General features: G+C 46.7%; 1 protein-coding gene across 1 annotated transcript; it reads right to left on the bottom strand.

Moving 5' to 3' along the window:
• Positions 1-5,730: 5,730 nt before the first annotated feature.
• On the bottom strand, positions 5,731-7,269 carry LOC119366684 (zealexin A1 synthase-like). The gene has a single exon (XM_037632442.1). The coding sequence runs from the start codon at positions 7,267-7,269 to the stop codon at positions 5,731-5,733; it is 1,539 nt and encodes a 512-aa protein (XP_037488339.1).
• Between the last annotated feature and the right edge of the window lie 4,377 nt (positions 7,270-11,646).

Genomic DNA, 11,646 nt, shown 5'->3' with positions numbered 1-11,646 from the left:
AGCGTAAAAAGAAGTTTTCGAAAACATATGCAAGCATGAAATGTTGCGAAGCCATCGATGATCCGAAGTCAACGATGAAAATGAATTATGAATCAAGCAAGTGGTTTAGTCTGTATTCTCTTTTTTTTTTCGTTTCTTTATCCTCGTGTGCATGCATGCAAGTGAAGTGTCCATACACATACACTATCTTTGTCGGCATTAAAGTTTTACTAATTATACGGCAAGGAGCACATTTCACTTGAGTGTTTCGTTTCCGGTTTCTAATTTGGGAGCATAGACACCTCACATGCACAACACAACTTAACTTGCTTCAAAGCACGCACCTGACTCACCCGTGTAGGTGTAGACAAACATTGCGGAGCAAACCATAGGTTTTTGGGGCCTTGAATTTCTCGTGTTTCGTGATAAAACCCATTAGCTCGTAAGAAGTTCTTCACATTGAGAAAGTCTGGTGCTTAGCTTAATTCAATATGAAAGAAGGTATCAAATCGACTTCATTTTTGACGTGAAAAGTAGGAGCTCTGCTTTTACATTGAAGTAGAAAAGAAGTTTTCCGAGACACAATCAAAACCAGGAAATTTCCCGACCAATCCCCAATCGACTTTTGGAGGGCTATATATTTCACATGATTGTTGCGAGAGATAGGAGTATTTAATGAATCCTGTGGACTACACTTGCTTCTTGATAGATAGATTGGGCCACATAGCCATAATTGCCTCGAAAAACATCAAGTCTCAAGGGCTCTCCTTCATCGTTTTCCTCCAGCCCTAATCCCCACACAAATTAGAAAAGTTTCTTCCTTCTCTGATGCTCGCCTCCTTTCCTCTCCTTCGGCTGCGACGACACGTCTCATTGTTGCTTGCTGCGCCATCCCCACCTCCGTCAAGATATCCATATAATACAACAGGGAATCAAATACGAAAATGCCCCCCACCCCCACATGTTTTTTTTAGGGAAACAACAGGGCTCCGCTGCATATTTTTATTGATTTTCAAAAGGTAGTACAAAGCAAGTGTCGAAAAGAGAAAAAAACAACTATATAGGCAAAACTGTACCAAGCTAAGCTGAGAAAAGTAAGAAAATAACTACACAGAAAACCAAGAAGCACAACAACACAACAGAAGGATGGCAAGTGATGGTGCTATCATCTGAAGTTGTTTTTTTTTCTTTTTTTCGAAAAGGGAGAGTACCCCGGCCTCTGCATCAAGAGTGATGCATACATTCATTTTATTAATCAAAGCAGCAAAATGTGCATACAAGGTTTCAAAGTCTCGAAATCAAATAAAGGAAATGCAGCCCACACAGAGCGCAGAAGGCTAGAAACACAGACTAGCCAGAAATAAAATGCCACAACCGGCTGGCTAAAGAAGGTAGGGAAACTAATTGCCTATCCTATTACATGACGGCCATCCAAACCGGTTGAAGATATCCCGAGCAACCATCTCCCAACGGATAGACCCAGTAACCAAATGCTCCCTGGCCTCCATCGGAGTGAGTAATGACCACGAACGGATCAATGCCGTAGCTCGGAATATAACCTGCAAAAAATGAATTCGTGATGTTCTGTTAAAAACCAAATCATTTCTGCACAACCAGATGGTCCATATCAACGCACAAACTCCCACCCGAATATGCCTTGCTAATGCAGAGTCAATCCCATTAAGCCAATTTCCAAATAAAGCGGTAACCGCAGTCGGTGGAGTAATATTAAAAGCAATATGAACCGTCTGCCAAAGAACCTTAGCCAGCGGGCAATCAAAGAAGAGATGTTTAATTGTCTCATCCCGATCACAGAAACTACACCTAGTAGCTCCTGTCCAATTACGCTTTATCAAGTTGTCCTTTGTTAGAATAACTTGTTTATGAACAAACCACATAAACACTTTTATTTTCAAAGGAACTTTGACATCCCAGACCTTCTTGGATGTTGGAATGGAGCTTGAATTAATAACATCAAGATACATTGACCTCACTGTAAATACTCCAGACTTAGTCAACTTCCAGCGTAATTCATCAGGTTGGTCAGAAAGTTGTACCTCCATTAGTCTCCTAACTAAGTGGAGCCAAACCTCCCAACGATTGCCCACTAACGACCGTCTAAACTGAATATTAAGGGGAACCGTTTGAAATACCGTTGCCACGAACACCTCACGTCGTTGAGCAATGCGATATAAAGACGGATATTGAATGGCCAAGGGTGAGTCGCCCAGCCAAGAATCCTCCCAGAAACGTGTAGTAGCACCATTTCCAAGGACAACTTTTGTCCTATTGAACAGTAATACTTTGACTTTCATGAGTCCTTTCCAGAAAGGCGAGTCAGTCGGCCTAACTGATACCTGGGATAATGTTCTAGTCTGGAGGTACTTGCTGCGTAGGATTTGCGCCCACATAGCTTCAGTGCCGGAAGCAAGCTTCCACAACCACTTACTAAGGAGGCATCTGTTCTTAACTTCTAGATTCTCAATACCAAGCCCACCTTGGTCTTTGGGTCTACAGATAATATCCCACTTAGCAAGCCGGTATTTTCTTTTGAGCTCATCACCCTGCCAAAAGAAACGTGATCGATAGAAGTCCAGTCTTTTCCTAACCCCCACTGGAACCTCAAAGAAAGCTAAGAGGAACATAGGCATACTCGTGAGCACCGAGTTTTATCAAGATTAACCGGCCTCCGTATGACAGGAGCTTACCCTTCCAGCAACTCGGTTTCTTTTCAAATCGATCCTCGATACACCTCCACTCTCTGTTAGTTAGCCTACGATGATGTATCGGAATGCCAAGGTATGAGAAGGGCAAACTTCCCAACTCGCACCCAAACAATTGCCTATAAGACTCTTGTTCGTCTTTGGCTCTCCCAAAGCAGAACAACTCGCTCTTTTGAAAGTTTATCTTTAACCCCGATAATTGTTCAAAGAGGCATAATAACAGCTTCATATTTCTCGCCTTGGACCAAATCATGCTCCATAAAGACTATTGTATCATCAGCGTATTGAAGGATAGATACACCTCCATCAACCAGATGAGGTACTAAGCCACCCACTTGTCCATTGTCCTTCGCCCTTCCGATCAAAATTGCTAACATGTCCACCACAATGTTAAACAAGATAGGGGACATTGGATCTCCTTGCCTGAGGCCCTTGTGAGTTTGGAAGTAATGACCTATATCGTCATTTACTTTAATTCCGACACTCCCTTTTTGCGTAAAAGATTCCACCTGATGGCGCCAGGCATCATCAAAACCTTTCATACGCAATGCCTGTTGCAGGAATGGCCACTTAACCTTATCATACGCCTTTTCGAAATCCACCTTAAAAATTACCCCATCTAATTTTTTAGAGTGAATTTCATGGAGCATTTCATGCAGGACAAGCACCCCTTCGAGGATGTTTCTGTCTGGCATGAAAGCAGTTTGGGACTGTTGCACCACAGAAAGCGCAATCTGTGAGAGCCTGTTCGTCCCGACCTTGGTGAATATTTTGAAACTAACATTGAGTAGGCAAATCGGCCTGAACTGCTCAATACGCACAGCCTCCGTTTTCTTAGGGAGTAATGTGATAGTTCCAAAATTCAAGTGAAACAATTGAAGCTGTCCCGAGAAAAGATCATTAAACATAGGTAACAGATCCCCCTTAATAATGTGCCAGCACTTTCTATAGAACTCAGCCGGAAACCCATCTGGTCCGGGAGCCTTATTATTTTTCATTTGTGCAATAGCATCAAACACCTCCTTCTCCATAAACGGGGCCAGCAAAATCTCATTATCGGCAACCGACAACTGAGGAACATCGTCAGTCCTAGACTCATCCAAGGACACACAATTAACCTCCGGTGGTCCGAATAACTGTCTATAATACTCAGTGATGTATGTTTTGAGATTATCCTGCCCAATGATAGTACCCTCATCTTGCTCAAGTTGGAATATACGCTTCTTACGGTGCTTGCCATTCGCAATCAGGTGAAAGAATTGAGTATTGGCATCCCCTTGGACTACTTTGCAGACCTTAGCGCGCAACGCCCACTTCAACTCTTCCTCACGGAGAAGTTCTTTCAACCTCTTCTCAGCCTCGTTCTTAACCTGGAGCTCAGTAGGCAGCAGAATCATAGACTCAGCTTTTGTATCTAGGGCCTGTGTAAGAGCAAGGAGTCTATCCTTTTCAATCTTATAAGCCCCACTTAGGTGCTTAGCCCAACCTCTTAAGAAACTTCTTAAGTGCCTAATTTTATTCTGCCAACGTTCAACCGCCGTCCTACCTCCACCACCCTTATCCCATTCCCTGGCAACGAGGTCTAAGAAACCTTCACGTTCGAACCAGGACATCTCGAATGAGAAAGTGTTCTTGTTTCCCGCATAATTGGACTCCCCGGAGTCCACGAACAGTGGTGTGTGATCGGATATGCCCCGTGTTAAAGCTTGTACCGTAACAAGAGGGAATTTCTGCTCCCACTCTACACTGGCCAGAACACGATCAAGCTTTTCATATGTTGGGTTTGGCAGAGCATTAGCCCAGGTAAACTTTCTACCAGAAAGCTCTATCTCCCTCAGATCCAAGCTCTCAATAATGGTATTGAACATAAAGGACCATCTCCCGTCGAAGTTATCATTATTCTTCTCCTCTCTCCTCCGAATGATATTGAAATCACCCCCGACCAGCATTGGAAGCTGTTCGGACCCACAAATTCGAACAAGATCCGCCAGAAATTCCAGACAACTCCTGCGGGCCGCAAGCGGCCGGACGACGCCAGGACGAACCTGCGCCGCCCCGCTCGGAGCGGCCGACTACTCCCCAAGACCGGAGGCGCCGACGGCAAGCTCCACCAGCCCCCAAGGGCGCTCCTTGCAGCCCGGTAGCCCGAGACAAGCTCGAGGGCGAGGTTTGCGCATGGGGCGGCCGCGAGCCGGCGACCGAACCCCACACGCGGGGGGCTGGGTTACCAGCCCGGCAGGACTGCGCAGCGTGACGGGGCACGGAGGCCAGGGGAGGGGAGGCGTCGGCCGGAGGGGGGAAGGGTGGCTCGTCGGCGCAATCAGCCCAGCGGAAGCGCGGAGATGCAGCCGGGACAGGCGAGGGGGACCGCGGAACAGGGGCATCGCCAGGGGTCGTCGGGGCGGGAGGGACCGGTGAGGCGGCGGGGGATGCGGGCGACTAGGCGGCCTCGGAGCACGGGGAGGTGGCGGCGGCGGCCACCAGCGCGAGGAGGGGCGGAGCGCCAGAGCCCGAGAGCGTCGCCATCGACGACCCACTGATGTCTTCATTGGCCATGTCTATCATTTGTGTGTTTTCATGACGTACTCGGCTTACAGGGAACTAACCCGAGGGGCCTGCCGTTGTTGTTTGTTTTTCAAAGAGTACTCGGCTTACACTTGTATAAGTCGTATACCCGGGAAAAAAACATTTGGCTTATAAAAACACACTAATTAAGTAAGGTGTGTTTTCCCGTAGCAGCGTGCCGTGGTAGCTTTTTTGGGTCGTGTTTTCAATCAGCACTTTTCTACTCCCTCTGTCTCATAATGTAAAATGTCTTTTGACACTACACTAGTGTTAAAAAGCATCTTACATTATGAGACGGAGGGAGTGGTTCGTTAGAAATGACATACACACGCTTGTAGAAATAAGAAAGGCCTAGTTTACGCTGCTGATATATGCATTACGTACACGCTCTTCCAGGATCCGGAGAGCGTGCCCGTGCCACATGAGCTAAATTGATCATTCTTCTACAAGTGAGCTAAATCGATTAATTTGTGAATGGGATACACTGTGTAGCACGCAAGACGAGCTTGGACTTCCTGCTGACGGCGATGCCAAACGCCTCAGACATATCGAGCTCCTCCGGTCTCCCGCCGCCGGGGAGCTCCCAGTCGAAGTGGTAGAGAAGGCTGGCGAGCAGCAGCTCCATGTTGGCGAGGCCGAGCGCCACGCCTGGGCACATCCTCCTGCCTGACCCGAAGGGAAGGTACTCGAAGTGGCCTCCCTTGAAGTCCATGGCGGCCGCACTACTCTCCTCGAACCTCTCCGGCTTGAACGCCTCGGCGTCCTCCCAGTAGGCGCCGTACCTGCCCAGGGCCCAGGCCTTCACGAGAACCTTTGTACCCTCGGGGATGTGGTATCCCATCACCTCGCATGGCTCCCGGCACTGCCGCGGCAACAGGAACGGCAATGGCGCGTGCAGCCGCAACGTCTCCCGGATCACCAAGTTGAGGTAGCTCAGCCGCCCACCAGCGAGGTCACCCTCCGCTAGCTTGCTCCGTCCATGGAGTTCCTCTCGCACCTCCTCCTGGGCCTTGTGGAGGACGCGCGGGTTCCTCACCAGCTCCGACATGGCCCATTCCAACGTCGTCGACGAGGTCTCGCTCCCGGCTACGAACATTTCCTGGACCACGGTGATGATGATGTCGGTGGTGAGGGAGAGGGGGCACTGCGCCCCGCCGTCCTTCTGCACCCTCAGCAGCACCACAAGAAGGTCCTCCGTGCTCTCGCCGGCACCGTCGACGCGCTCGCGGATGAAATTGTCCATAATGGCACGCGCTTTGCGGTTGCACCGCTCGGTCTCCCGGAGGGCGCCGCTGAGCCAGCGGGCCAGCGGTGACGATGGGTAGAGGTCAGACAGGTTGAAGCCACCGGCGAGCTTCACAGACTTGTCGAGCACGTGCAGGAACTCGTCTCGCCGCGGGCACCGGCCGCCGACGGCCGACCGCACCACGATGTCATTGACCGTGTGTGTGATCAGCTGGCCGATTTCAACTACAGTGCAGCCGCCGCCATGAGCGCACTCGTCAGTGATGTAGCCGATCAAGGCGGCGACCTCGTCTTCCCGGATGTGGCGGAAGGACAGGACGCGGCGTGCGCTCATGAGCTCGAGCAGGCAGATGCGGCGGAGCTGGCGCCAGAGGTCACCGTAAGGGGAGAAGAGGATGTCTTGGCCGCCACGGCTGAAGATGTCCAACGTTGGCGTGAGGTGGCGGCTGGCGAAGGCGGCATCGTGCGTCTTGAGAACCTCCCTGGCGGCCTCGGCAGAGGAGACGACCAGCGTGGGTACAGCGCCGAAGTGGAGCAGCATGAGCGGGCCGTGCTTGCGAGAGAGCTCCTGCAGGGCACGGTGCGGCAGGTCCCGGTGGCGCGACAGCAGGAAGTGGTGGAGGCTGCCTACGAGCGGCAGCTGCCATGGTCCCGGCGGCAGCCGCTTTCCCGCTGGAGACGAGGTGTAGATTTTAACGACAAGTAAGATGATTAAGGGGACGACGGACCAGAGCAACGGAAGTGCTCCAGGCTCCATTGTTCTTGTGTGTGTCTCTTTACATCGAATGACAACGTCCTGAATTTAAATGGCTCGATCGATGGATCGCAGAGAGCTGTTTTTTATTTTTTTACGGGGTTGCTAAACCTAGACTTAACCAAGTCTTAATCTATGCTATATTCATGTAATCTTTCACGGAGATCCATGCAAATTTTCTTCTTAATTTTTTCATTCTTCTTTTTTAAATGTTCGGTCGCTTGACTAAGACTTGGTTAAGTCTCGGTCTATTAAGATCTAGCCACACCACTAGTCAAATCACGTTCAGAAGTTTGAAACAATCGGATGTCTAGAAGACTGTAAATAATGTCCACCGGAGGCCAAGTCCATGATCTTTCTCATCGTCATCAGCCTGCAATAATGTCCACGGGAGGCCTTTTTGGTTGAGTTTTATCCACGAGAGAGCTCCCGCAGTCCACGGAAAGTATAATATGCCAACTCAAGCTAGCAGCCATGGTGGTCAAAGTGACCGTTTCTCTTACTTGAACTCGTTATTATATGCTTGCCCTGATGTATGACAGCACCTGTGTTCACAACATTTATTTATTGGTTTCCAAAATATTTAGCTGCTTCTCTTATTGTTTTAGTGTTATTGTTCGTATAGCAGCATTAGTAGTGCAAACGCCACCCTCTCCTCCAAGCACGCATATACTCCCTCAATCCTCATATGTAGGGCCTAATGCATGTTTCGAGACTAACATTGACCACGTGTTAGAGCAATAATATATGACATGCAAGTTAGACTCTCACAAAAAATATACCCCATCCGTTACCTAATGCCGTGCCTATAATATTTAGAAAGTCAAATTTAATGAACTTTAACCAATTTATAAAGAAAATTATTTACATTTAGAATATTTAAAGGCAATGTCGAAAAACACATTAGGCCCTATATATATGGAGGGAGTAGCTAATTTTTCCTTTACGAGATCTCAGCTCTTCGAATGATTGGAGAGAGCCCCGCCTCCTCTCGGTTGGTGCCGGGACCGAGAATGATGGGGCAACTTCCTTAAAGAGTCTGCGTCTCCGCGGAGGCAAGCAGAAAAAGAAAGGATGAATCCCTCACCCCCCAGCTATCTAGATTCACAAGTTGATGTGCCTTGTATATAACATTTTTTCAATTTGACCAAAAACAACAGCTAGCACACTTAACTTGCCAATGTGCTGGCTTAAAAATCAATAGCAATTTGAAAAGTCAAAAAATGTCATTGTTGCCGCGAGCAACAAGCAAGGAACAACTCTCGTATTTATATGAATCAGCCAATACGTAGAGTTGACTGCAGAAAATAGCTAGGAATGTATAAGACCAAGCCTTGGTGCCCTTGTTTTAATTTATACTCACTAGTAGAAAGCATGGCATTTGTCCCAGTTGGTGAGGCCCTTTTGTCCCGGTTCATGAACCGGGACTAAAGGGTCATTACTAATGCCTCCCCCCTTTAGTCCCGGTTCTAACACGAACCGGGACAGATGTGCCTCCATGTGGCCACTGCGAGCAGCCTAGGCAAGGGGGCCTTTGGTCCCGGTTGTTGACATGAATCGGGACCAAAAGACTTCCACGTGTCAGCAGCTGGCTGGAGCTGAGGTTTTTCTTTTTCTTTTTTTAAAAAAAGTGGCTGGTTTAGGGGTTTTGGGGGTTAATTTTAGGTTGTTATTAGCTAGCTAATAGAGAAAAGTGTCCTCTCTTATATCTTCGTCCTTGGTTTACCAACGCTACTGCTATGTTCATTTCACCCGCTGATATATAATAACTCATGCATGCTTGCATCATACATCATCATATATAATAACAAGTCCTACTAATCATGCATCATCATACAACTTCTACTCGTTATTAATAACAAGTCATACGATCATCATCCTCATAGTCATCGAATCCAACCCTACATAATTGTTCTTAGCACATGATCATCAGTATCAGGTAGGACCTAAACACCCTTAAGGTAAAATAGCATAAAACAATATAGACCCTGAGTCTCCATTATGAAGAATGGAGATCATTCTGTCTCCAATTCTTGCGCTTCGCCTCCTTTTGCTTGCAAGAAGCTCCTTACGACTGTCCATACATTTTTTCCATTCTTTGATTGTCATGTCTCCACTTCTTTTAGAAATCCGGTATGGACAGTTGAGATTCGTAGGACGACCTGGTTGTATGTTCAAAACATCAAGGCGATCGTGCGTATACATCAGATGAGGCACACAATCATTCGGGATTATCTGTTGAAAAACATAGTAATGACTTCGAAGTTAGCAATGATGTACTAGTTTTAGAAGTATTTAAAAAGATGCAGGGATGTCGTAATAGTAAAAAATCTTACCAGGGTATCTCCATGGTAGTTACCGTAGTTCAACATGTGCACTAGTGGCACATATTGACCATAATGTTGAGGAGTTCGATTGTAGACATTGTAATTCTCAAGATCAGTACAAAATGCGATCAGATGATTTTTCTCCTTATAAGTTAATTCAGAGCCATCGGTGTAGTCGGTTTTGTCTACCATTTTTCGCACATTCTTTGAAGAATGAAAATAAGCTGTCAATGGAAACAAGTTGTCAACTATTTTGAAATAAACAATATAAATTACTTAATAACCATGTTAAGCTCACATGGGGGAAGAATTGGAGGTGTATCCACAAGGACCTAAATGCCCATATTGTCTTGCTGAATTGTAGGATCACCAAGATCCATGGTGACAAGCATACCCTCATCAAACCATACATCTTGCAAAGTGCTTCCCAATTTTTGCAACCAAAATGGGTTACACTCTCAGCATTGTACAAATTTACTTTAAAATCTACACCATGATGGGTCCTTAGGAGAATTTTTTTTGGTTTCCATACTTTCATGTCTTCAAAACCCATCCTCTCCAAGACATAGCGTCTTGCATAGTATGGGATAAGCTAGTCGAATTGGAAAAGATGAAAAATACACGTTAAAATAGTTGAAGTCGTGCTTAATTACGAAAAAAACTATTGTCGTCGTTGTGTACCGTATCAACATCGAAGGTCTCCTCGAGCTTAATGCTGAAACGCCGATCTTCGTCCAGCTCAATGAACCTGTCGCACATACCTCGGTCGTCGTGGCACCAGTCGCACTCCCCCGGGCGGTTTTCGTCGTCCGAGTACGACACTTCCAGCCTAAGTTCATAATTCAAATATTAAACTTGTACAATTAAATATATGTACTAAAAAACCTAAATTAGATCATTATTATTAATCACAGGTTGACTATCGGTGATGGTACGTAGCTCCTCCTTTCATTCCCGAGTGCATTATTACAACAAATTGTCTAGCACACGGGAATGAAGGAGAAGCTATCCCCACGACGGCGTGGATGATGGAGGGGGCTCCTAGATTTCTGCATAGAGTGCTCTTCAATTTTAGCATTCAAAGTAGGAGTACTTTTTCAATATGAGCATTCAATAAGCAAAACCAAATCATAAAATAAAGTAGTATTCAAATTAGCATGCATTCAATTATAACCAAAAGTACATCATCTCTTGTGTTCGTACATCGTCGAATACTCCTCGAATACTATCATACATATAGCATCGCTAATTAATACAGCTAGAACCGTAACGCCCGACGGGTATCGTCGTGGCGGTGGACACCTAAAGATAAGGAACGATCACAGGATCATAGCTCCAGTGAGATCCCTGAAGAACCTGCCAGGTATTGTCGAACTTGCCCTCCAACGCAACCATGTAGCGACGGACGTGCTCGTCCTCCTCGATGACACGGTGACGTACCACCTCTGCGGTGTCCGGAAGCCTCGGCACCGTTACTGGCCCACGCGACCGCCACCAAACAAGGATCGGGTCAACAACGGGCTGCCTCCTCACCAACCTACCTCCCCTAGAAGGTAGCACCTCCCAATACCAGCCTGGCGGAGCCTAGTCCCGAACATGGCCCTGATCAAGCAGGCCTCCACCGCCGAGTCGACGACGACGAGGATGTGGGATAGGCATCGTCGACGTCGATGCGGGAACTACTTCTATATATAGTTAAATAAAGTAGTTTTATTAATTAAATCAACTAGTTCAACTACTAAGCACTTACTATAAATAAATAAAGTAGTACTTACTAAAAATAAACTACTTCTATATATACGAACATACAAACATGCATATTCAACAATAATATCACCAGAAAATTCTATTAACAGAAAAAAAATCTAACAAAATATGAACAAATTACACAATATGAAAAAAAATCTATGAACTACACATCTAACAAAAAAATCTATGAACTACAAAAAAAATCTAACAAAACAATTTGCTCACGGGATGCCCACGGCGTGAGGGGCGCGGCGAGGGCGACGGGCAGGGGATGGCGACGGCGACGGTGACGGGGCGGCGCGGG

Source organism: Triticum dicoccoides, chromosome 2B (assembly GCF_002162155.2).
Source record: "Triticum dicoccoides isolate Atlit2015 ecotype Zavitan chromosome 2B, WEW_v2.0, whole genome shotgun sequence".
Lineage (NCBI taxonomy): Eukaryota > Viridiplantae > Streptophyta > Magnoliopsida > Poales > Poaceae > Triticum > Triticum dicoccoides.
The sequence above is the reverse complement of the archived record's forward strand: the minus strand, read 5'-3'. Positions and strand labels throughout refer to the sequence as shown.

What these genes read in the sequence shown, in the direction of transcription:
- LOC119366684 (XM_037632442.1), bottom strand. Translation starts at nt 7,269, where the DNA reads ATGGAGCCTGGAGCACTTCCGTTGCTCTGGTCCGTCGTCCCCTTAATC.